Below are 26,097 nucleotides of genomic sequence, written 5' to 3'. Positions count from 1 at the left end.
TTTGTAAATGTTATTGATCCTGGGACCAAAAGGCTGAGGAAGAAGAAGGTGATGGCTCTGGACTGTCACTTCAGCTGCAGAAAAGCAGGTGGCTTCCAGCAGCACCACACTCATCCAGGGGCACAGCCAACACCTCCACTCCTCCTCAGGGGCTGAGAAAAGGGGTTTATTTCATAGCTCTACCCAAAGAAGGGTTTCTCCAACATGAGTTTCCTAAGTGGAAAATAAGGAGTGAAACACAGGAAGGAAGGATTTGTATAATGAGATGTTTTCCTTCCTGACCCTGGAGAGCCCCAGGACATGACCTTTGTCAATAAGCCCACCCAAATCCTGTCCCCTGGATCCTCCCTGCAGCCTGGCCACACCTGGCTTTGTGCTTGGTTTATTCACAGTCCATTCAGCTGTGAAAAGCAGGGATGAGCAGTCAGAAGGGACAGCACAACTGAAGGGAGTGGACCAGATCTTTGAAGATCCATAAATTATTCAGTTTATTGCCATGATGAATAGAGACAATAAAATCTGTTTTGTGGGGCATGGTGAGAGAAGAGAAAGGGATGTGTGCTGAGTCAAGCTCACGATCCTTCTAGCACAATGTCCCACCCAGGAGCCAATTCCTGGAGAAGGCATCACCTCCCACAAATTATCCCTTAGCCAAAAACTGTTTTCAGCTCCAGGATTCCCTGAATCCAGAGGGATTTCTTTGGGTTTGTTTATCCCCCATGAATCTCTCCCATCAAATCAGATCAATCTTTAGCATCTGCAACATCATTTGGCAAGGAATGTCACAGATTTTTACCCTTTGCATGTACCCCTTACAGGTGTATAATAGGTAATCAGAGTGAACACAAAGGTGGCTTTTTAATAATTTCTGGACTAGGACTGTTGTAGGGAAGTGCCAAATGTGAAGGACCAGACAGGTGCCAAGAGTGCAGAAGGAGAACTCAGAGCAGATTTTGGCTGAGATGTGATGGTTTAGATAGTTTAGTGCAGTGTGTGTGTGGATGTGCACAAGTGATGCACCAGTCAATGCCAGCGTTTTGACCCAATGCATGATTGAATGTGGCCATCAGAGGCGAAGGAATTTGCTTTAAAAGCCGTGCTAAGTGCAGAAAAAGGAAACCCTCAGAAACAATGGAGGCAGTGAATGTAAGTGATTTGGCAATTAGCATCTCTCAGATGGTGTTGGAAGCCACCAAGGGTCACAATTATTTCATAGCACAGTTAGGAATTAATGAGATTTCATCTCCGGTGTTCAGTCAATCCTGCACCCTCCTGCATTCCCTCTAAGTGGTTTAGGCTGGAATAATAGGCAACTGCTGGCCATAAACACATGACATTGTCTAATGGAGACTATCATGGATACAGCAATTACCCAATGACAAAAAAAGTGAAAAGAATTGAAATATTAGCTAGAAGGAAGGAAAAGCAAGCAGAAAGATGAGTGTGTATATGTGCATGCACATGGAGTAGGATATTCCTTTGTTTCAGAGAAATAATCACCATCATTAATCTGCAAGTTTACAGAACAAGCGCTTCTGTTAATTTGTTATTCAGAACAATTTTCTAGCCTGTGATCAGAATTATTTGTCCCAAGTCACAGTTTTTAGCCTCATTTGCTGCTCTCCCTCTTTCAGGGCCCTGAGGCAGAAGGTGAGTGCACAAGGCTGTCACACAGGGAGGGCTCACCTGGGATTCACTGGAATTATTCCTGTCCAAAGGCCTAACTCAGCCCTTGCAGATTTGCTGGAACAGGGTGTGAATGGCAACACAAGACTCCAGATATAAATCCCTCAAAAGAGAAGAGACTCAGCAATAAAACAGGTCTATAACTGCATGAAAAGGCCCCTCTAACTGATACAGAGCAGCTGAAATCAGACATTAGGAACACCCTTAGAGCATCTTCATGCATTGATGAATCAGGATGTCTTTTCTGACACTACCAGAAAGAGGGTCACAGTTTTACAGCATTACTTTTGAGAAGAAAAATTGTATAAGAAGATATTTTGCCCTTAGCACTTCCTCTGTTAAGAACAGAACAGTGCTTCCCCTGGGAGTTACTGGCATTTACTTTTTATGTGAAGCAGGAGATTATTTGGATTAAGTCTCTATTTAATGTTGTATCTACTGGTAACTAGTGGTAACAGATCTATTCATTGCCTCATATATTTGGAGGTGCTGTACACAGAAGTTGGTATAGTGAGTGATTTTGACATAATTGTAGTACAAACCTACAGCATTTTTTTTCACTTTAAATGTGTTTACCTCTAAAAACAATGATTTTAAAAGTCTTTACTCAGAGAAAATACTTTTCAGAGTACAAGAACAAGAGAATAACAAAACAGTTAGTGTTCTGCATCACTCAAAGCTTGGCTGACAGGTAAATGATGAAAAAGGAAAACCATATAAGTAAATTTAAAAAGGACTACTTAATGACTATTTCTAGCCTAATGCAGCCAGCAGGGATGCTCTCTGAATTTTGCTCTTGTTTTGGTCCCACAGACTGGGATGAATGTGCTTCCCAAGCTGACAATGACTGCTCAGTGTTTGCAGAGTGCATCAATTTGATGGGCTCCTACATGTGCAGGTGCAAGACAACCATGGATACCAATCCATCCCGACCTGGAAGAAACTGTGAGGGTGAGAAAAAGGCTGGCATGTAGGGGTTTTTTTTTGCCATGAAACATGGGAATAAATTGTGGGTTTTACATCTGCTTTTAGAGTATCTGTTTATATAATTGTACCTTTGCAGTCTGTGGCTGAAGGGGTATATATGACCTGTCTCTAACTATATATATGTGTGTGTGTGCATGTGTGTGTGTATAAAATTATTCTTTAGATAAATAAATAAATAAATAAATAAACAAATTCAGGTGAAATCTCTCTGAGATCCTCCTTCATAAGCCTGATAAGTGCAAGGAGTAATTTTCCCTCTTTTGCTATGTCTGTGGCTAATTTCCTCCCACCAAGTTGATCCACAGCCTTGCCAACTAGAACAGGAGACTCAGGAATCAAACCTGCTTCTTTGTGTCAGCCCAAACCAGATTCAACCCCACAAATATCAAGTGTTCTACACTGTGTTCATGACCATCCAAGACCTGGTTTTGTAATGCTGCCATGGGTGTTTGAGTGCCCTTGGTGCCATTTTCAGGTCAGGCCCTGGTGCCTGCTCCTCCAGCTTCAGGGTGTGTTTTCTGTGTTGCAGGTGAGATTGTGGATCCTCTCACCGAAACCGTGGCTCCTGAAATAAAAACCAGCATGGACTTGGCTCCTGAGGAAGGCAGAAGCCCTGCAGGCCCTGCTCCCACTGCCACCATGGGGACAGCGGCTGCTGCAGGCCCCACGTCTGGCGCCACCACACTCCTCCCTGCTGCGCTGGCCTTGGGTGACAAAAGAGCGTCCCACAATCCCACCAGTGCTCCTCCAACCCCTTGGCAAAAAGGTCTGTCCCCACAGATGGCTTTCAGCAGAGACAGCAGCCCCATGGCAGTGGGGGTCACCCCCAGCAGGGCACTGGACATAGGGACAGCAGCTGCTGCAGGCTTCGTGTCAGGTGCCGCCACATTCCTCCCTGCTGCGCTGGCCTTGGGTGACAAACGAGTGTCCCACAGTCCCACCAGTGCTCCTCCAACCCCTTGGCAAAAAGGTCTGGCCTCACAGATGGCTTTGAGCAGGACCAGCAGCCCCGTGGCCATGGAGGTCACCCCCAGCAGGGCACTGGCCATGGGGGCAGAGGCCAGGAGCCCATTGCAGCAAAGCTCCATGGCCAGGGCTGCTCTCCCAAACACACCCATGGGCACAGCCAGGCACGAGCAGCTCGGCTCACTTGGGCTGTTTCCAACTCAAAGAGCCTCAGCTGCCACCAGCACTCACACAGTGCCCCAGGGCAGCTCTCCAGGTGCCCCCACACAGCTCTGCTGGCCAGGAACGTTGGCATTGCCACCTCCAGAGCAGATGGAGAGGTGGGAAGGGAGAACAGCTCTTGGTCTGAGGGACACTCTGGAGCCTTGGGGACACCAGCTTGGCCAGGCACCTCTCCAGCCCCCAGCCCAGCCTGCAGTGAGTACACATCCCATGGGGTCTGCACATGGGAATTCACCTGGGGGAGAAGCAAGTCTCACTCAGAGTTCAGAAAAAGGCATCTAAAACTATCTCTTCAATGTCAAAGTTATTGTCTTGGTGCCTGCAATTTTTTCTATGTCAATAATATTTTCTGCAGGAATTGGCACTTTCTCTTTGCTAAATCAGCTTGTGAAAGCAATTCCTCTTCCTGGCAATTTAGCAGTTGCTTTTATTGATGTTACATTTCTTCACCCCAAGAGGAGGAAGCATGATAAAAGAGTGCACTGAAATGTGGCTCATGGCAACATTTACTACTTGTCCTTTTGCCACACATCCTGGGTTTTCCTGCAGCCTCTGGCACCAGGACACAGCAGCAGCAGCTGTGTGAGGAGTTAATTTAGGGAGCCTGGGAGGAAAAGGACCTGCCTTCCCATTGCTCTCAGCAGAGGATGATTAGTCAGAGTCCTCCACAAATCCCCTGTGAGGCAGGAGCTGCCTGGAAACCCGAGAGACTTTGCTTCAAGAGATGCAATTGAGAGCAACAAGGCTGCTGAAGGTTTCATCTGTTTGGGTTTGGGCAGATGTATTGCACTTAATTAGGGGATTTTTCTGTTGACTGGAGCTGAATCATATTTCAGAGAGTCAGATTTGGTGTTAAAATTACAGTTTTGTTTGGGATAGCAATGGTGCTGTCTCTGCCCATCACTAAATGTAATTTTTTTTCTGTAGTGTGTCACTGTTTAGTTTGGCTATTTCAGTTTTGCTTCTGCTTATCTTTATTCTGTCTCTCATGCCCTCCACATCTCTCTGATCACAAGTCACACATTCCTCTGCTCTTTTATCTCCCCCTCCCCTGTGATCTCATGTTCCTGGTGGTCTCCACTGATCCAGCCCCACTTCTGGTGCTCCCTCATTCCTTTCTCCCTGGAAAATGCCCTTTTCAGTCATTTTTCACCCAATGCTGCTTCTCCAGCCTCTCTTTGCTCATCAGGTGTCCCCTCCTGCCATCCTGCCCTGCCTTGGGCAGCTGTGCCAATGCCCTGCTCAGCTGCTGTCTTCTCTCCACCTAAAAAAGATGTTTTGTTTTTTAAATGAAAACAAAGATTTTTTAAAGTATAAAATTAGCTAATTTTAACTGACAAAAAGCCACTTATAGGCTGTTCCCAGCTGGGGAAAAAAAAAAAAAAAGAAAAAAAAAAAGAATGATTCTACTCAAAAAGAGTTCCATTTATAAAAACTTGGCTTATATTCCTGGTGAACCAAATATTCAGCCAAGTGCTTTTGCTGGGAAAGAAGCTTGTGGAGGGATTATGCCTAAGGAAAAAGAGCAAAAGTCTTCAGAGTGGCATCTCACCAGCCTAGGGCAGGAAATCCAGAGGGTAAAAGCCCATGGTTGGTGAAGTTTCATATGCAGCTCCTCCTTGTGGCATCATCTCTGACCTGGAGGCTCAACCTCAGCCAACTCTTCATAGTCTGGTGTTTTAAATACCAGGGGTCTTTTTTATTATTATTTGAGAATTGTTCAGAACATTTTCCCCTCTCACCTGAAACAACTGAAGTGTTTTGTCCCCTAAATACCTGTGCTCACATGACAGGACAAGCCATGGCAAAAAGCAAACCCAAATCCTTTGATCTGCCAGTGGTGAGGATTCCTTTGGGATCAGAATTATGCTGGGATGAAGGAACCCTCCTCCAGTGGGCTCAGGAGGTCAAGAAGGCATTTCTCCCCTCTCCTGTAAAGCTTTACCTGGTTACTATTTCTTTTCCTCCAGTACCTGTCCTAGTTCAAGTGATTATTTTCCCAGTGTGAGTAGAACTTGGGTGTAAAGAGTTTATGCAGAGCTTTTTAATTCCTTCTGTTTCATAGAAAGCAGCTAAAATGGCAGATTAGAACTGAATATAGGAGTCAGACAGGCTCAGAGCTGGAGCCTGGGGCCTGATCCCCTGCGGTGGAGGTGCAGTTGGCTGTGTGTAGGGAGGAGAGCAGGTTGCTACACCAGAAAGTAAACATTGGTGACTTGATTCAGAATTTTAAACTGAATCCTTGGCTAGATGATAAAGTTCTTGAGGTTTTTGGTGAAGACTATTCTGTATTTATATAAACCATTGAAACATTAGGTTTTGTTGTTGTCAGGAGGGATGATTTGTTAGGAGCTGGGGGCAGCATGAAGGCAATTTGCTGGCAATGGTCACAGCATTGGATGATTGCAGTCATCACTAAATGGATGCCAGGGCAGAAACCATGCCTTGAGAAGCCCTTTCTCTGCTCTCTGATCACTTCAGTGTCTGTAGTAACAATGCCAAGCCCAGAGACACTGGGAAACACAGAGAAATCAGGAAATAAACTCAAAATGTTTGAGTTGCATTGATGTCATCCAGCAGATGTGAACTAGGAGGGGAGCGTACACCCTGTTGGGATTCATCTCATCCCACCACAGCTGTCCAAAGTGTAGATGTGCAAGCTCAGGCAGCAGCCCAGCCTTCCTCTGAGGCTGCAGGGAGGATTTGGTGCTGCAGTGGTTTCCCTCTGGAGGGACTGGTGGGACACCCAGCTGAGCCTGGGAGAGCAATTCCAGTGCCTGAATAGAGCAAAATTCCTGATATTGCTGAGGATCCAAGGCAGAGCTGGCAGATATGAGACCTGCAGGAGGTCAGTGCCTTTCTTGAGAGCCATCTGGGGCTCAGGCAGGGCAGACTAAGATGCTGGATGATTTATTTTTAGACTTTTGGGGTTTGGGCTACATTTCAGAGGGCTGGCCTTCTGCTGCTGTGAATTGATGCTTGTGGCCAGGGATGCTGGACCCTGTGACACACCTGTCCATGGACTTCAGCCCGCAAAGCACATATTATATTTATATAATTCATATATTTATAATTTGTATATTTATATAATGTATTAATATATTTATTATATTTTTCTTTCCTTGTAGCCTTCCAGAAACTTAGTGGCACAGTTCAGATAACAAACACGGAATACTCTCCAGGCTTTAACAATAACAGCAGTGAGGAAAATCAAACCTTTGCACAGCTCTTTGTTGCTGAAGTAAGTGGTGAAGAAGGATGTGACCTGTTACCTGTCTCAATAAAACCCCGTGTATGGTCTTTTCCCCCCAAATCCTGTATGTGTGCCCCTTGGCACACCTGTAAGGTTTGGCTTCCCCTGACTGCCTAAGGCTGCAGGGTAAGTGTGCAGCTGTGTTTTAGAGGAAGATCAGGATTTTGGGATTCTCTGGTACCTCCATGTCCTCTCCTTCTCATACCTAGGTATACTGAATTATTGATCTCCTCCAGGGGTGTGGTGGAAAGGTAATGGAACCAGCAAAGTGCTCTGATACCCTTGCCCTGAACATCTCTATCCTAATTAGCTGTATAATTGTTATTTTCCTTTGCAGCAGTACCTCAAGGCTGACAGTTCTTGGAATCATCCTGGGTTTTGTAGCCCCATATCTGGAGAGGGAGGGGTTTCTTGAAAAGTCACCTCTGCCCTCACTTGTAATTAGAGTGCAGGATATCAAAGCACAGCATGATATCTGCTGTGCCTTTAACCCTCTCAGCATTCTGGGGTGTTGCTATCTAATATTGCAGTGAATTTGCCAGAAGTTTCTTCCTTCTGGTGCTCCCTCCAACACACCCATGCCTGGAAATCCAATCCACTGGTTATTCTGGGCTGCTTGATTGCCTCCTTTACCTCCCCTTCACTGTCTGTGTTTTCAGAGGCTTTGATAAGTGTGGTGATAAATCCATCACTGGCAATTTGATGGATTTATTTGATGGATTTTCAAATCCTGCAGAGGCTCCCAAGACTCCCTGGGGACAGAGTCACAGTGGAACACAGCTGGCACAGGGGCACAGGCCAGCCTGGGGTCACAGACAGCTGCAGGGAGGGAAGAGGGGGATCCATTTATCCTTCTTGCACATCACATCAGCTTCCCACTGGTTTGCACCTTTCTGTGTTAGCAGAGCACAGCTTTCCTGGAGCTGTTTTGGCCCCAAGCTGTCACATCAGAAAAACTGTGACAAAACGAGAGTGATGTGATTAGCAAAGTGAAAAGGGAGCAATTCTCCACTGACGTCTCTCTCATTCAGCACCACGCTCTGCCCGAGGCTATTTCAGAGCAGCACAGTATTGAAATGGACTGAAATTAAGGAATTTCCTTCATTCAGTCAGATATCTTAGTCCAGGAATATAATATAATATAATATAATATAATATAATATAATATAATATAATATAATATAATATAATATAATATAATATAATATAATATAATATAATATAATATAATATAATATATTTAGGAAATATATAGTATATAATATATATATTATATTATATTATATTATATTATATTATATTATATTATATTATGGAAAATAAATATATTATATATTACTATATAATATATTTAGGAAAATAGAAAAATAATATATTTAGGAAAAATATACAATATATTTAGGAAAAATACAAAAATAATTGTAAAATGCTTACATGTAAAAGAACAAAAAATTGTTAAATGGTTATATACAAAGGAACAAAATGAAGTTTTGTGTCAGTTTTACCCGGGTCTCAAATTTTCAGGCAGGAAATGATCATTTGGGATTATAAGGAACTCCCTCCTTTTCCCAGTTCTCTGGTTTTGTTGATCAGCTGGAGAGATGTGTTAGTGTTGATTCCTTCCACCTCTGAGCCACTGTAAATGGGCTATAATTGCATGGCTGCTGTAAATAATATTATAAATATTGTATTTCTAGATGCCAAAGAAAATTTAGGAGACCAGAAAGATCTGTATATTTTCTTTTCAGGTTATGAGGATGGAAAATGGATCTTTTAAAGTAAATGAGGAAAGTTTTATGAGCTTTAAAAGCACTCTCAAGTTCCAGTTAAATACAGTTTGCCAGACATTTTTTTTAAACCTCTTTGGAGTCATAATCTACAATTCAAAGGATTTATAAATCCTAATGTGTATAATGTTCTTAAGCCCCAGTACTTAAGTGCCATGTGGTTAAATTGGCAGCACAGCAAATGGAAATATCATCCTTTAAATAATGAGAAGGAGGTAAAATCTTGATGTGACAGCCTGCACTGTCATTGTCCACCACCTTTCTTGTAATGCCACTTAAAAACAACATAGCTAAAGGCAAAAAAAAAAAGTATTTAAATCCTGGGGTTTGTTCAGCTTGTGTTTTACAACACCCCAAGAAAGATATCATGGCTTGTCCTCAACAAAATGTTGGGAAAGCAAAAAGTTTGAGTTGAAAATACATTCACTGAGGCACAATAAATTCCCAAGTGGAAAGCTTGTTTTGAATTTGGGTGTCTTAAACTTAGCTGAGTGACAAAAGGTGTGAAACTAATAAATGTTAATGCCTTATGAGTGACCCCCTCATGTGGAAGGCACCTGGCCTGTGTTTGTGTAGCTGAATGCACCTAAAATGATTGTTAGTTGCAGCTATATGACGGTGGAATGAGTGTAGGAGCAGGGATTAAGGAATTTTCACTATTCCAGTGGAATTTCACCCTTTTGTTAATTTGAGTTTCTCCAACTCCACATCCTGGAAGCTGCTGGTGATGGTGGCTGGGTGCTGTGGTACCTTCTCCCTGAAGGTGCCCCCAAACCTCACACAGTGGGGAGGGTTATTTCTTTTTTCCTCTCTGAGTGAAAAAACAGTCTTGAAACAATATTCTGTTCAAATTACTGTACCTTTTACTTATTTATTCACAGTTTCCACACTGTCAATGCATTCCCTGCTTAGATTTCCTTTGTGTGCTGTAGAAATTGAAGATATAATGACAGACCTGAAGATAATTTTTCTTGTAAGAACTCCCCATACTCAAGGGTATTATATGTTGAATATTTCATTCCAAAAAGTTCTGTTCCCACACCTCCATCCCGTTTTTTTTTTCCCCAGCCCTGTTTCATCAAGCATTGTTTTGATAACCCAGGGTGTGGTACCTGTTGGGAAATCCCGGAGTCTCTTGGATAAAGGGGTTTGTAGTGTCACCTAGTGGCTAAATGCAAATACTGTGAATGTGCTCTGACACTATTCAAGCTCTGGGTCCTGCTTTTGGAGGGAAAATAGGAATAAAGACAGAAATAAAACAAAAAAAACCCCAAAACCTATAGCCAGGTGAGGGTCAGGCTCTGGTCACAGGGAACAAGTGACAGGACAAGAGGAACTGGCTTCAGGATGCTGCAGGGGAGGTTCAGGTTGGACATCAGGAGGAATTCCTGCATGGAAAGGGAGCTCAGGCCTTGGCAGGGGCTGCCCAGGGAGTTTTGGAGTCCCCATCCCTGGAGGTGTCCAAGGAAGGCCTGGAGGTGGCACTCAGTGCTCTGGGCTGGGGACAAGGTGGGGATTGGTCACAGGTTGATGATCTTAGAGGACTTTTCCAACCTCAATGATTCTGTGATGCTGTGAAAAAGAAGAACTGATAAAATAAAATTTTCAGATAGGGAAAGAGGATGAAATCAGGCTGGGCTAAGAGGATGTCACAGGTGTCTGTGTTTAATGTTGAGAAATTCAGACAAAAATTCTGAAAGCTGAAAACTCAGGTCTGACCTCCAACTTTTCAGTACCTGCTGGTGAAACAGCAGAAGGAGAGAGCAGAATGAGCCCAAGAGGCCCTGTCTTGGTGAAAGGGGAGATTTGGGGTCTGACAAGGACAGTTTCTGTTCTGCCCAGGTGTTCAGAGGGGAGCCAGCTGTCTCCATGTTCCCAGCTCTGCTCCATGGGGCACTCCCAGGTTTGCTGGGTGGGACTTGCAGGCACAAGGCAGCTGTTCCCTGGGGCACACAGGGGTTTGCTCGGTGCCATGTGGCCTTGGCACCCAGCTCTGGGGACCCAGGAAAGGGTTGCAGGACACCTGCAAATCCTGGGACTGTCTGCAGGGCTGGGAAACAGCCAGGGAGAAGTCAGGGCTGGGTAATGCACAGCAGGCAGGGCACAAGGCTGTGCAAAAGCTGTGAGAATCCAGCACTAAAAGCACCAGCTCTGAGCGTGGGTGCAAGGCAAACAAGGCTTCTCCTGGTGGCTCCCAGTGTTTGCCTCTTCCCTGGGCTCTTCCTGGTGGGGATTGCTGCTGGCATCCCTGAGAATCACACACTGAAATAAACTGTGCCTTAAACTCATGGCTCAAATCCAGCCCTGCTGCTCCAGATATTCCCTGCAGAAATCAGGGAGAGGAAGAAGCATTTGGAGGTGGCCACAGTGTAGCTCCCACCTGGGCCCTTAATTACCCTGGTATGGGCATTTAGAAGGAGGTGGGTTCTGCTTGGCTCTGGTGGGAAATCAGCTTGGTGGGAAAGCAAAGGTTGAAGGTCACCTGCTCCAGGTTGCAATGTTCCTGGGCTGAGAGAGCCCTCTGAGCAGTGTCAGGAGCACCTTCACTTCCACCAGCAATTCCTTGGATTGGATTGGAATTCCTTGGATTGGATTGGATTGGATTGGATTTCTTGGATTTGATTGGGATTCCTTGGATTGGATTGGATTTCTTGGATTTGATTGGGATTCCTTGGATTGGATTGGAATTCCTTGGATTGGATTGGATTGGATTCCTTGGATTGGATTCCTTGGATTGGATTGGATTCCTTGGATTGGATTGGAATTTCTTAGTTTGCCCCTCTCCCCAGAGGCATTTTGAGAGGCAGAACATGGAGCTCCCCTGCTGTCTCCTCCCTCCCTCTCTGTTACCAGAGGCCAGGGCTTGTGCCAAATGCCAGATGAGATGTATTGATTGCTTGGCTCGTTTAATATTCATGGTTAAATGTGCACCACATCCTTCAGCTGCTCTGGCTTGAAAATGTTACAAAGCAAAAGGTCAATTTTCTGCTGCTTCCCTCCAGAGCAGGAAGCACAACACTCATTTCTGAGCAGTGTACACAGTCTATGTGTACACAGGAATGTAATTGTTCCATCTGCCCATCCCCACATACATTTTGTTTTTATTGCAGGTGCAGAAATCTCTGCCCCTTGAGGTGCTGCAGCAGATGGATGCTGGTCTGATTCAAGTGCTGGTAACTGGTGTTACTAATGGGAGCACAGTGGTAAGTTTCAATTTGCTGCTTGCCGAAGAAGTGGATGCCCACCATGTCATCAGCACTTTTTGTGAGGCCTTGGAACACAGCTCCCACTTCACCATGGACAGGAGCAGCCTCTCCACACACGGTGAGGAGCAGCTTGTGCCCCAGTAATTCTTCATAGCCAGCTAAATGACAAAATCTATTATTAATCTGTGTCTTCTGAGATGAAAATACCTGTAAAACACATGGATGAAATGCCTTTCTCTCTCCTTATATTGCTCCTGCTTCTCCATCCAGTAAGTTTTTCAGAGAACTCCCACAGATGACATAGGAAGGTACCACTGATCCAAAAGGACAAAACCAACTGGTCTTTGTGACAGTGTCTAGAATCAGTTTTACAGAGAAAAAGATAAGGAGATGTTTGAGGTCATGGATTGAGGGGTTTATAAGCTACTTATTTCCATAAGTCCCTGAACACAGCCATAACTAGCACTTGTTTAAAATAATTTAAAAACACCTTATGCTCTGCTTTGCACTAATAATTTTTCCATTAAATAGAAATCCCAAGAAATAAATGGATATGTGAGTTCTTCTTCACTGGGAATAGTTGTTTTCCTCACACACCTCTGGGTCTGGAGCTCAGGTGAAAGCCCACACTTTGCCAAAGCCCAGCATAATCACAGAATCACAGAAATTCTAGGTTGGAAGAGACCTTGAAGATCATCGAGTCCAACCCATGTTCTAACACCTCAACTGGATCATGGCACCAAGTGCCACATCCAGTCTTTTTTTAAACTCTTCGAGGGATGGTGACTCTACCACCTCCCTGGGTAGATGATTCCAGTATTTGACCACTCTTTCTGTAAAATACTTCCTCCTTAATTCTAGCCTCTTTTCTTTTAAATGTAATTGAAGTAAGTAACAAACAACATTAATCTCCTGACTAAGTGCAGCTGAAATCTGTTTCATATGCTCTGCTCCTTTTTTTATTTATTTATTTATTTTTTTTTTTTTTTTTTTTTTTTTTTTTTTTTTTTTTTTTTTTTTTTTTTTTTTTTTTGCCTGTTACACTCACAGCTGTAAATCTGGAAAGTTACATATCCTGGTAATTAGTAGGACCACAACCATATTGTGGTGGTGCTTTGTAGAATGCCTTCCTCCCTCAAACCTGGGCTAAAACAAAGGGTTTGTTTAGGGACAGGTCCCCATAGAGCAGGTGGCTGCTGCTGCTTTCTGAGTCCCACATGTGCTCTGGTTTGCTCCAGTTTTTAGACTTTGGAAAGAGAAAGTGAAGTAAAAGCATGGTTTTTCTTTCAAAAATGAAAATTTTGGCCAGGTAAAAATTAAGACAGCAACTAGATTACAACCTGGATTCTGCTTCACTCATGTTGGGCATTTACTCAGCATCTCCTCAGAATTGTGAAATGGGGGGAAAATTGAGGAGGCTCCTGGGGTTAGAAGCATCTCCTTGGCAGTGGGAATAAACTGCATTAATTTTAATGCTGTAGGGTTCTTTTAAGAGTTCTGATCCTCATACTTGCCACAAAAATTAGACAGGATTGTCAAGATTCTTATTGATTTTCATAGCAGTAGCAGAGGGAATAGAAGAGTTAATAGAAAAAGTAACAGAAAATACTTGATATGTGGCTTGACCTCTGTATGGCAGCAGGGAGGTAATGCTGATATTACAAACTACATTTTTCTATGAGCTGATTCATCTGGCTTCTCTTTCCTCAAGTCATTTGTTCGCTGCTGTATGATAGGTCCTTAATTTCCTAAATTCTCTTAGGCTTCTTCAGTAATTTATATTTGTTTTCTAACCACCATGATAAGGAACATTTTTTACCGAAGTCACAATGATTTGCCAATTGATATCAACATTTGTTGAGTTTTAACTAAGATATTAATGTGATGATAAGCTTTTGGGAAATCCAGCTCTGGAAGAGCTCCAACTTTTGTTTTCTTTCCTTTAGTGTGCAAATCAGTGGTTTTTTCTTTTGGGGCATTTCTGGAAGCTGTGCAGTTCCATAAGGATTTATATATGCGTACGGATTTTATTTATTGCTTGGGAAATAGGTGGTATTTTTATGTTTTAGCCACTAACATTATTTAAGAGAAGTTTTGTTCAATGAGACACATTGTTTGTACTTTCCTGCAAATTGAGTTTATTATCCTGATTCTCTGTGAGTCATTGGTGGGTGACAGGTTTGAACTTAGGGTGTAACCCCAGACCTGTGCTGGATGTTGGGTATTTGACACACATTGATCTGAACCTGTGCTTCCCTTTTTCCCCACTTTTTTCTTCCTGGAACCATTACAGATTGCCACTGACACATTTATTCCTCTCTCTCAGGACACACCTGCAATATGGGGCTGCCACATGAGCTTTGTCCCATGCATCCCCCAAAATGAGTTTTCTAAAGAACTCAAGGTCCCATCTTTTGGGTAGTAACTGGTCATAAATGAGGCCTGTGCTTTTTTATCAAACTCCTGGTGATGCCCCCAGCCAGAACTGGGCAGTCTCCTACAGCTCCAGGCAAAAACATACTTGCTTAGCAACCTCCAGTGGGGAATATTGTGCAAGCACTGATCTTCCAAAAGCTGTATGTACATGTGTTACACACTCATTATTGCAGCTGCCAGGAAATAAAGCACTTCAGCTTTACTGATGGACAGGCACTTTATGTGTCTCATGGGCTCCTTTCTAAAAAAAGCCCCAGCTTTGGCAGTAAGTAGAGCAGGTTAAAAGAACAAAAGAAACTAGTTTCCTGCCAGTAACTGTGAGTTTCCTCCTAAGAGTTTGCTTTTGCCTAATGAGACCAATCCCAACATGTAAATTACAACAGTACCTTTATTTTTGGCTCTCTTCAGCACTTCCTTTCAGCCAGAAGGCAACAGTGACAGATAAGAAACCTGTGAACAGCGCAATTTTACCTGTGACATCTCTGCAAACTTCAGCTCATGTTTCCTCCCTTGCTTCACTGGACTTCTCTCCTGCTGAGCACAAAGCTCTGGAGGACCCCATGTTCTCCAGCACAGTGCTGAGTCCTCTCACCATGGATCCCATGGCAGCTCCTGATGTTTCTCCTCAAGCACCTCCAGCCCCCCTGGTCAAACCCGCCCAAGAGGTTTCCATTAAAGACGCTGTGAGTGTGTTTTGTGAGATTGAGAGGATTGTCCTTGCCATCCAGAAGAGGTTCCTGCAGCAGGAGTCCATCCCAGAGAGTTCCCTGTTCCTGGGGGAGCCTGGCTGCAATGTGAGCGCCAGCAATGGCACCCACGTCGTGCTGCAGGCGGGCTGGAGCGACTGTGGCACCCAGGCTGAGACCGTAAGTCCTCTGATGAGGGAATGCCAGCAAGCCCTGGAGCACTTTATTTCTCTTTCAGGGTGGGAGAGGCAGTGGCAGATCCTTAGCTAGGTGTGCAGGCTATTGGTTGCTGAACTTCTGTTGGAGAAATAAATCCCCTTCCTGTGATGGAAAGTTAACTCTGCCACCAAAGAGAAGGGGAATCTTTGAGGTCAGGCAGCAAAACTCAAGGGCCTGTCCAAACTGAGAGTCACTTCCCATGCCTCTTCTGTGTTCCCTTTGCAGCTGTCTTTTCTTAAAAGTAATTTCATCACCTCATTGTCGCAGACATCTTTTCATGAAAACCCTTTCCTTGGGATTTTTTCCTCCTGAGAAGCTGTGAGGCCTCAAAGACAAAATGTAAATAATGGTTATCTGCTGCTGTGGAATGCAACAGGTGCATCTGGGATTTGTCTCATGTGGATGTTTATGTTTCTAATTAATGGTTAATCACAGCACAGCTAGCTCTCTCTCTGTCTGAGCCACAAACCTTTGTTATTCATTCTTTTCTATTCTTAGCTTAGCTAGCCTTCTGTGATGAAACCTTTTCTTCTATTCCTTTAGTATAGTTTTAATGTAATATATATCATAAAATAATAAATCAAGCCTTCTGAAATATGGAGTCAAATCCTCGTCTCCTCCCTCATCTGAAAACCCCTGTGAACACTGTCACACCTCATAGTGACAAATACTTCAATAGCTACCAGCAGTGGGGACAAAGAGTGCCAGCTCTCTTTGGATCCCAAACCAATGGCTATGTTCAGACCATGCCAAAGTACAGAAACTCCCTCCTGGAGCAATGACCATTGCTAAGGAATGATCATTGTCCCACCCCTGGAAGTGTTCAAGACCAGCTTAGATGGGGCTCTGGGCAGCCTGGTCTAGTGGAAGGTGGCCTTGCCCATGGCAGGGTGTTTGGAACTTAATGATTCTTAAGATCCCTTCCAACCAAAGCTGTTGGTGGACTTCTGTAGCCATGATATTTTCTGAAAAATCCTTTCCTTAGGATTTTTCCTCCTGAGAAGCTGGGAGACCTCAGGAACAAAATGTAAACAATGATTATCTGCTGCTGTGGAATGCAACAGGTGCATCTGTCATTGGTCTCATGTGGTTGTTTCTAATTAATGGCCAATCACAGTCAGCTGGCTCAGACTCTCTGTCTGAGACACAAGCTTTTGTTATCATTCTTTCTTTTTCTATTCTTAGCTAGCCTTCTGATGAAATCCTTTCTTCTGTTCTTTTAGTATAGTTTTAATGTAATATATATAATAAAATAATAAATCAGCCTTCTGAAACATGGAGTCAGATCCTCATCTCTTCCCTCATCCTCAGACCCCTGTGAACACGGTCACAGAGTTCTGTGATTCTATGATTCTATGATATGACAAAAAGGAAAAGGAAGAAGACTGGTGTATTTTCTTTCCCTCCCTGTACAGCAACAAAGATACTGGAGGTTTAATCTGTTTGATTTTTGCTGTCAGGAGAATGAGGAACACCCAAGCACCTGAAAGTGGAAAGCTCTGGTACAACCCTGGAAATACTGATGTGTTTTCTCCTTTCTGTGCTGCAGAACATGACTACTACTGTGGTAAGGACCACCCTTCGGAATGATGTTTCTGCTCAGGGAATAACCCACCACTTGAACATTGCCAGTCCCATCCACTGTGTGTTTCAAAACGATGTCTTGACTTCCTCTGGGTTCACTGCAGAAAGGTGAGGACCACCTCTCTCTGCTTTGAAATTCTGCTGCATTGGGAAAACCCACAGGGGCTGTAGCTGTATCCAGTGGTGGCACTGGGAGCAATCTGGGAGTTCTGTGCTCAGAATGATGCCTTAAGTTTTAGCTGTTCTATTTTTCAGATCCTGTACTGCATTAGTGTATAAATCTGAATTCCATGTAGAGTGTTTGTAAGCTCTCCTCACAGTGTGGTCAGACAATCAATCCTTCCAGACCTGAGAACCAAAGTCATCATCGCAGCCTCAGGCCTGAAAAGTATAAACAAAAGTAAATTGGGGGAAGCAAAGTGAGGGAATGTGACTTAATTACTTGGACAATTAACCTCTGATATGCAAATAGACCAAACTTGTATCTGCTTGAAAAACTCATGACCCTCATCCACCTTGGGCTGTAGCCTCTGCAGGGCTCCTGCACAGCCCAAGGTGTATTTGTTAGAGGCCTTTAATAAATATCCACTTTATTCTCTGACTCTGTCTAGCCTGTGCTCTAGGTAGCCAGTCCAAGACATCAAGGAGATCCCTGTTGTGCTCCTCTCCTACTCCAACTAATGTGCCAGTAGATCCAACAAGTTGGCCTTTACCTGGCTAAACCACAGGTGGAAATAAACCTTTGGGAACTGCAGGTTTAGGAGTCAGAATTCCTGTTCTCCTCATTGCCTTCCTGGGCAATCCCTTGTAGCAAAACCAGCATTTTTCTGCTTTTGGAGCATATAAATTATTTATCTTTCCACCTGATGTGGGCCTGCAGATTGCTATGTGGCTTCTGAGAATGGCAGTTTTTAACCCTCCACTAATCCTTATTTGGTCAACTTGAAAAAACAGAAGATACATAATACAAATACTTTTTTTGTTGTGAAAGGCCCCACCTTCAAGTAAGATGGAATCAGAGCCACACTTCCTAGAAAATCAGGGCTGTGCTGACAGAAAATGTGACAGCCCAAGCCTTTCTGTCATGGGAGTGTCCTCCCTTCAGACAAGTGCAGCTCCTCTCCTGCCCATCACCCTGCTTAAACTATTGGCACCAAATCCAGTTCCTGTTTCCTAGCCCTGTCCAGAGATTGTATTTTCCTTCCTATTCCCCAAAAAAGTCTTTGTCAGGCCACTTTTCTTTCAGTTCTATAATTTTCTCATGCCTTTCACTTTCTGTTCAGATTTTCCCTGTCTCAATTTTTTTGGCTAAGCTTTTACTGTCCTTATTTTGAGCTTTCATAGAGCTCATAGCCTTGTTCCCCTTCTGCTCCACCCTGGTATTTCTCTCTGCCCTGTTTGAATTGCTGAGAACCACCCCTTGGATTTTCCCACTTGTGTTTCCATTCTCTCTATCTTCCCAGCTGAAAATTCCATGCTTTTCCACCTTTCCTTTTGAACAGGGTCCTGCCATCCTGGACTGCAGATTTTAATTATGTGGGGGAACAAGCACTGATTTAAGACTTGCAGAAACTCCTAGTCAACTTTGTGGTCTTTAAAAAAGGATAATTGATTTTTCAGACTTTACACCATCTTTGAGGATTTGCATGGACCTGGATACTTCAGAACAGAAATGCAGTTGTTCATTGGGAGCTCCCCAGTGCCCAGAAATTTCAGTGTCTCTGCCAGTGAGGATGTGCTGATGGAGGTGGGGATGCAGAGGGCAGACAGCCAGCTCAAGGTGGTTCTCACTGACTGCTGGGCCACTCCAACCAATAATTCAGTGGATCCCCTGCCATTTGTTTTCATCAGCAACAGGTACAGCAATGCCATTTGCAAATACAATGAGCCATGCCTTAGGTCTTACAGTGATACTGACTAATAATATGTTATATTTTAAATGGCTTTTACATCTGTTCTCATCATTCACATGCACAGTCCCTTTCTATCTGACCTGGTTACACCTTCTTTGAACAAGAAATATTGATATGAAAAGGGATTTCAAAGGGCTATGTGAAAGATTTTTGGGTTTGGTCATCTTCCTCCCAGTTTTGTGAGGGAATTGTCCTTTTACCCTGAAGAAATCACTTGAAGGTGATTTTGACAGTCAGTAGTGAAAGAGCATTTGAAAAATGGGTGCTTTATCTCCTAATCTATGGTTCAGAGCTTGTGGCTGCAGCTTTATCAAGAGCTTATGTGTCTCTTGTCAACAAGGAAATAGGATATTTAATTCCTCACATATGATATTAGAGCAGCCTCTGGTGAAAGAGGAGGTTTGTTCCTGTCTGGATTCCTGATCTCACCCCAGTTTCATATTTCTTAGGCTCACCTTAAAATATAGGATAAACATTTTGCTCAGTAACAAAATCTAGTCCATTAAGTTTGAGGGGTTTTTTTCAATTTGGTGAAGCCAAGTTTAAATCTTTCTTTCTGTTACTCTTTCCCTCCTTCTCCAGCTCTCCAACCACTTCTTACATCTCCTATTCCACTTGTTACTGTGAGAATAAAGCAGCAAAAAGCCTCTTATCACCATTGCACTGCCAGAGCTGCTTCTTGAAGGGTCTAGCTGTGACTTCCCAAAGAAAGGAAAGCCTTAAAACCAAGTTCTGTGCTATAACCAAAACCTGCCTTCTCTAGCCTTAGCTGCTCCGTGTGGTTTTTGTCTCCCTTTTCAGCTGCCCCATCCCAAATACTTACACCACGCTGGTGGAAAATGGAAATTCAAGCAAAGCTCAGTTTAAGATGAAAATTTTCTCCTTGGTCAACAACTCTGTGGTTTACTTACACTGCAGAATTCGTATTTGTGTGGAGTCACCAGGAAGCACCTGCAGGACTGTAAGTGCTTTGCTCTGATTTGCTATTTCCCCCCCAAAAAATGTACTTAGTGCCATATGGAGTCCTGCAATGTGATGGAGGGAGTAATGTTTCCAAACAAGGTTTAAAATAACTCTAGAGTTTTCCTTTGTTCTCTGCTGAGAGCAGAGAGAAGTGGGGAAACACCACAACCATGTGGAAGTTTCAGCTTTTCCTCCTGTGTCTCATCTCCTAGTAAAAGCATGGAGATTGCACAGAGTTGAGGAACCTAAGAACTGGACCTTTCACTCATTTTAAGGATGACTAAAAGCAATGAAATTAGGCTGGGTAGAAAAGTGTCACCTCAGATGGATGTGTCACAAAATAGGGACTCACAGAGTAGCAGTGTCAGAAGAATCTCTGAGTAAATTTATATTTTGTTCTGTCCTTTTTTTCTTATCTCCTACAGATTTCCTTCTTCAACTGAGAGTTTAGGTGCCAGAAAAGGAAGCTCAGTGTCATTAAGTTTCTAGGGCTGTGACTTTAATAGAGATTATTATGGCTTTTTAAAAGCCTGATTGCTTTTTAAAGCAATAATCCAAGCCATGTTCTGATAAGAGCTGCAGTTTTTAATTGTCTGTGCTACAAAGCATTGCATTGTTTCTTTTTACTTGCAAGTAAGTGATACAAAGCTTTATCTGAAAATGTGTTTCTACCATAGAAAGAAGGAAAAATATGTTTAACTGATGGCTCTTTTATTACTAACTGACACTTGGGAATTCTCCTCTTCCTCTGCCAACCTTCCTGGCTCTTTTTCTATCAAGGATGTTTTCATTAGCAGTTTGGTGTTCCCCCATTGTTCAACACTTTCCTCTAGCTCTAAATAAAACAGTTTAAACTCATTATAAAGCAAAGGATCTCTTCCTAAAGGATTTTAAAATGCTACCAGAAGATGCTTGTTTCCTTTCTCAAAGTATAAGGCTTCCTCCAGATTAAAGAAAATAATCACCCAAAAAAAAGTAGGGACAGGAAACATGACAATGGTAAGATGGCTCCAGTTTTTGCAGCTGAGTATGAATATAAATATATCTATAGGATTCATTGTTCTTTCTCCTATGCAAAATTTACCCCTATTCAGAAGTAGAAGTCCTTGTCTTCCTCACAAGTCAACTGAGGCTAAATTGTGATGTGGGAAGACAAGCACAGGCACATCTACACAGGGTGAGCAATGGCTTTTGCAGAGAAGGGAGGAGGAGCTGCAGAAGGTGCAAAGATCAAGGAAAATGAGCAAAAAACAGAGGATATTTGTAAATAATGGAAGATGGCTGGGAAGGTGCCCTGGGTCTGGGATCTGACCCTCTGATCTGTTACTGTGGGGAACAGTGACTTGCTGCAGGGCAGGTTTAGCTCAGCTCTTCACCCACACACTCAATATTTACATCTTGGATTATTTCTTCTTACTCAGTCTATTTATTCCTTGTTTCCTCTGTGGAAGAGAGTAAGGTGCTCTCAAGTTTAGAGCTGAAAAATATTGACTGGCTGAGGAGAAAAGCAGCAAGAAATGAGTGAGAAAAATTACTTTGAATGGGAAGAGGAGTGATGTGCCACCACCATGCAGATGTTTGGTGGAATGTGGCTGCTCCATGGCCATGTAGAACCAAAAATTCATTGCCACCAGGGAGCAACTACATAAATGTGTTCTCTAATGGATCCACCTACCTGGGAAAGCTACTTGAGAGCAGACCAAAGTCATAAATAACCACATGGGTATTTTTCTGGGGGCTGACCCAACTGAAGACACTTTTGCTGGCAGTGGATTGTAGAGGTTTTCCAGTGCAGACAAACTGGTAACACTGATGGGACATTCTGGTGTAAACAAGCTGGTAAGACACCATCCTGCTGATTTTGTTGGTCATGGTATGATGCTGCCAATTCTCTGGGGTTTTTTGTGCCCTTCCAGGAGAGCCACAGTACCCTTTGAATAATGCCAGGAGGTTTTGGTTCCCATCAGGGACCTTTGGGCTGCGACTTAAAACAAAAAGGCAGCAAACATAAAAAAAGGAAGTGCACAGAAAATGCCTGTGAATGTGCTGCCAGGACAGGGATTTCAGCCTTGTAGTTCCCAGATTAGTGGTTTTCTTGTCACTGAAGCTGTGGGTAGCTTCAGAATGACACCTGGCTCAGCAGGGTCTGAAAGCTGCTGCTGCTTTGCTGGTGCTGGCTGCAGGATCTGCTGTGCCTGCCATGGCCAGCACAAACATCCAAACAAAAGTGCTTGCAAACCCCTGGCATTAGTGATAAATTTATTCTCCCATAAGGTTTCTCTTACAAAAACAAACAGCAAGTTAATGAAAAGGTTGTCTGTGTGAAGTGTCTGTTCACAGCAGTGTGTTCCAGTGTGACTAATTACAGATTTTATACTGATTTTTCCCTGATGCCATTTCTTTTGGTGCTAATTTCAGTTTAACAGAGCATAACATTAAGAAACAAAAGCTGGATGGTGAGAGTAGCACTGGGCTCTCACAAGCCCTTCAGAGGGTTTTGTATTTTGAATTAATAAGCCACATGACTTGTTGAAATTTGAATTGATGTTGCAGAGGTGCCATGCAAGGACTCGGCTCCTGAAGGCTGGAGAAACCATCTCCCTGCACAGAACATCCTGGGGACCCCTGTGGAAATCAGCTGGTGAGTTGAGAACAGACTATCATGCCAGGATTATTTGTGCTGGCCTGTGACACTGTCTTGGTTTGGAAAGACAGGAGTCTGCTAAGGAAGGCAGGAGCCTCCCCTGAAATGGAGAATGTAAACCCTCCCCACCCCTCCCAATTGCTATAAAATTTAAATTAAGGGGCTCTCAAGCAAAAAATATGGGAGCAGGAAATAACAGTTCTTTAATAGGGAAAGAAAAAAATAAAGGATAAAATAAACAATGCAGTACACTAGAACAACACTGACAGAGTCAGAACCCAGCCTGACACCCTGTGGGTCAGGGTGTTGGCAGCAGTCCCATTGGAATTGTGGCTGCAGCCCTCCTGCAGTGTCAGGGGTGGTTCTGCTGGAGCAAGGGGGATCTGTAGAGAAGGATGTATTCTTCCTCTGAACATCCAGTGGGAGAAGAGGCAGCTGCTGTTCCTCTGGGGAATCCCGTGGAGAAGCCGTGCTGGTGTCTCAAAACCTCTGGATTATATCTGGGTAGGAATGCTTGGCTCCTCCCTCTGGGCTCACATCTCCCAATGGGATGCTGTAGTTCTTATCAGCCATGCAGTGACATTCAATGGCTGTTATCAGCAATGTCCCCTCCCCAGGGAGGAGTGAATGTGGTCACTCAAAGAGAGAGATAAGGCAAACTGCCCACTTGACAAAGGTAATCTGCCCTACAGAGGGTAATGGAAAACAACTTGCATTGCAATCTTCAACAGACACACAGGGGTTTTTGTGCCCCTCTGTGTTCCTTGGGAGCAGGCATTCCTGCTGGAGCCACGTGGCAGCCTGGAGAAGCACGTGCCCTCCTCGGAGCAGGGACTGTCAGGCTGTCAAGGGAATGTAGAAAGAAAGATAAAGTGCTTTTGTGTGGCTGTTTGCACAGGGTAGCAAGTGCAACAACCACAAAATCAAACAATTATTTCAATTGTAAGGTGTGAAAGCAGAGTTGATCTTTCAGATTGCAATCGGTTTTTCAAGTGTTTACACTGCTGTTATTCTCCAATTATTTTGGGCTCTGAAGTCCCAAATCAGAGGATGTAGGAGATTTTATTGTTGTGTTTCCTTTGGCTCCCTGGTGCTGACTTCATTACCACAGTGAGGGAAGTGGCAGAGCACAGCTGATGCACAGCACCCTTGGGTAATTTCGTGCAGTGCAGGTTAATTGAGGGCAAACACCAGCACTAGGGACAAGCAAAGTCTAATTTGTTATGCACCTGATTCTTCTGCATTTAACCTGAGTGATGCTTTCAAGGGCACCTGTGGTCTCCCATGTTTTCAGTCATTTGATCCACTCCAGCTTTACATTTATACCTTAACATAAAACACTCATTGAGAGGGGTTTGGCTCACCAATATCAGAGTCTTAACTCGTGGCTGCCATTAAACTGAAAGTTCATAATGTTCTTTTGGATCTAGGAACTTACTCTGACTTAGAAGAAGGTATTTTTCTTCCATTACATGGTCTGTTCAAACAGGCCCTCTGTGCTCATTTCTGAATTAGTTCTTGAAAAAAGAATAAAATAAAATAACGAATGCAGCTTTTTTTGTTTAGCTCTTACAACAAGTAGCTTCCATTCCCATTCTTGCTGGAGATCCTGATTCATTTATAATTTTGAAAAATGGTCATTTCCCTAAAGGGCCTCTGGTGACGGGAGCTTCCTCTGGGTTGTGCTAAATTGATAAATTTATTTCTAGGCAAAGATGGCACTTTTGGATGCTCTCTCTTATTTCTAGTTTGGATAATCACTCCACATTTTAAGTGATCTACATCTCTGTGTTGAAGGGGACAATATTAATAATGATGTCAGTAATAATAGGTGTAAATGCTGGAGTGAAACATGAAAAACCTTACCTGCTCTGCCAGCACTTGGCCACATGCCATGGCAAAGGCCACTGTTCCATGTCCCCAGGAGGGCCTGCCCTGTGTCTGGCCACAGGCTGCCATTTCCACTGTGCATGTTCTACTTTATTCCTTTGTTCCATGCTGAAATTCAAAAATGAGACTGAATATATTACACAGCACTGCTCTGGTCTGTCTTGGAATGATGCCCTGGGTGTCTGTAGCTTGAACTGCTCTCACTGACCTTTGTGGCTGCCAGCAGTGCCCTTTGGCCAGAAACCTTGTGTCTAATTGCAGTGATATTTATCTTCTGTGTGCCTCAGGTACCACACAAGTGCCTGGCAAAACAAGTGCTGTCCTGAAAGTGTAAGCAAACAAATGTTTTGTAAATGTAAGCAAATGCAGGTTTTTGTAGGTGCATCGAGCCTTTGTAGGAAGGAAGAACTTGTTTGTTCTTATAATAACTTGTATAAACATCAAGAGAGGCATAATAATAAAGGGAGAGGGGTTTCTGCTTGCAGATTTGGACAAATATATGGAAGTGTTTCAAAGGGAACCAGGAAAACCCTTCTGTCTGTGATCTGTGGTGCCTTGGGAGGCACTTGGCAATGTGGGACTTGACTTTTGCCCACTCTGGGGCATTTGGGTCGTTCTTTGCTTCCCCCCTGAGTCTGCTCTTCCAGCAGAGCACAGGGCTCCTGCAGGCCCTGTGCCCTGTGTGCCAGGCTTGTGCAGACATTGCAGACAGCCTCAGGCTGCTCAGCTGGCTCTGAACGACTGCTCAGGTGCAGCACTGACACCAAGCCAGTGTCACTCCACTGAGCCACATCCAGCAGAGAATCCTCCCCCAAATACTCTGTGTTTGAAGAACAGTCACATACATGAGAAAAGCAGATCAACTCATTTTTATTATCATAGATGAATGGAGGCAGGGTTAAGATAGGGGAATGCTTCCCCTCTAAAGTACTTCTGAAAGTAAGGCAGCATTCAAAAAGTCACCAGTACTAATTCTTTAATTCTTACTTTAGCTGAAAATCACACTCATGTCTGCAGGGACTCTAGACTATAAAGAGAGAACATGGTCTGTCCTCACACCCTTTCCATGAGAATCACCCTCCCCAGAGGCTGATATACTTCTATAGCACAGTTCTGTACTGGCACATTGCTAATTAACATGCAGGGCTTGTTTCTCTCCCCAGTAAAAGATCTAGGAATTTCAAGATTTTTTCTTTCACCTCTTGATTTATTTTTTTTTTCAGCATCTGATTCCAAGAGAGAGAAGGAGGCTAGAATGGGAATTGGATCCATCATCCTCATAGCCCTTGCTGTGCTTGGTTTTGTGCTGGGAGTTGTGACCCTGCTCATTTTCCAGTACCAGCGAAAGACAGGAAGATGCAACCTCAGGATCAAGTCTGACAACTTCAGCTACCAGGTGTTCTATGATTAGTGACTCACATGTAAGTACTCAATTATGATCAGTTGCATTTTTTAGCTGTTTATCTCTTCCTGAAATGGTGAAATACTTGTGTATGACCACCTTTTATATGAGAATATTTGAAGCTGCTGTCCTTTTTGCTGTGGGTAAAGGCCATACAAGTAAGAAAGAAATTCCTACTGTTCTTCCCTGTTTTCAAATGATGCAAACTACAAGAGAAGGAAAATAGCATTTTGTCCTTCATCTTCTTTCATGG

General features: G+C 43.5%; 1 protein-coding gene across 1 annotated transcript in view; it reads left to right on the top strand.

Moving 5' to 3' along the window:
* Positions 1-25,853, top strand: part of UMODL1 (uromodulin like 1) — a 69,927-nt gene extending 44,074 nt beyond the window's left edge. Inside the window, exons 10-19 of the mRNA XM_058825624.1 lie at positions 2,500-2,637; positions 3,203-3,696; positions 12,012-12,225; positions 15,039-15,409; positions 16,998-17,140; positions 18,653-18,889; positions 19,747-19,906; positions 22,462-22,553; positions 22,892-22,901; positions 25,686-25,853. Coding sequence (XP_058681607.1) covers positions 2,500-2,637; positions 3,203-3,696; positions 12,012-12,225; positions 15,039-15,409; positions 16,998-17,140; positions 18,653-18,889; positions 19,747-19,906; positions 22,462-22,553; positions 22,892-22,901; positions 25,686-25,853 — 2,027 coding nt within the window. The remainder of the gene's footprint in view (positions 1-2,499; positions 2,638-3,202; positions 3,697-12,011; positions 12,226-15,038; positions 15,410-16,997; positions 17,141-18,652; positions 18,890-19,746; positions 19,907-22,461; positions 22,554-22,891; positions 22,902-25,685) is intronic.
* The last annotated feature ends 244 nt before the right edge of the window (positions 25,854-26,097 follow it).

This window comes from Ammospiza caudacuta, chromosome 2 (genome assembly GCF_027887145.1).
Source record: "Ammospiza caudacuta isolate bAmmCau1 chromosome 2, bAmmCau1.pri, whole genome shotgun sequence".
NCBI classification, from domain to species: Eukaryota; Metazoa; Chordata; class Aves; order Passeriformes; family Passerellidae; genus Ammospiza; species Ammospiza caudacuta.
The sequence above is the reverse complement of the archived record's forward strand: the minus strand, read 5'-3'. Positions and strand labels throughout refer to the sequence as shown.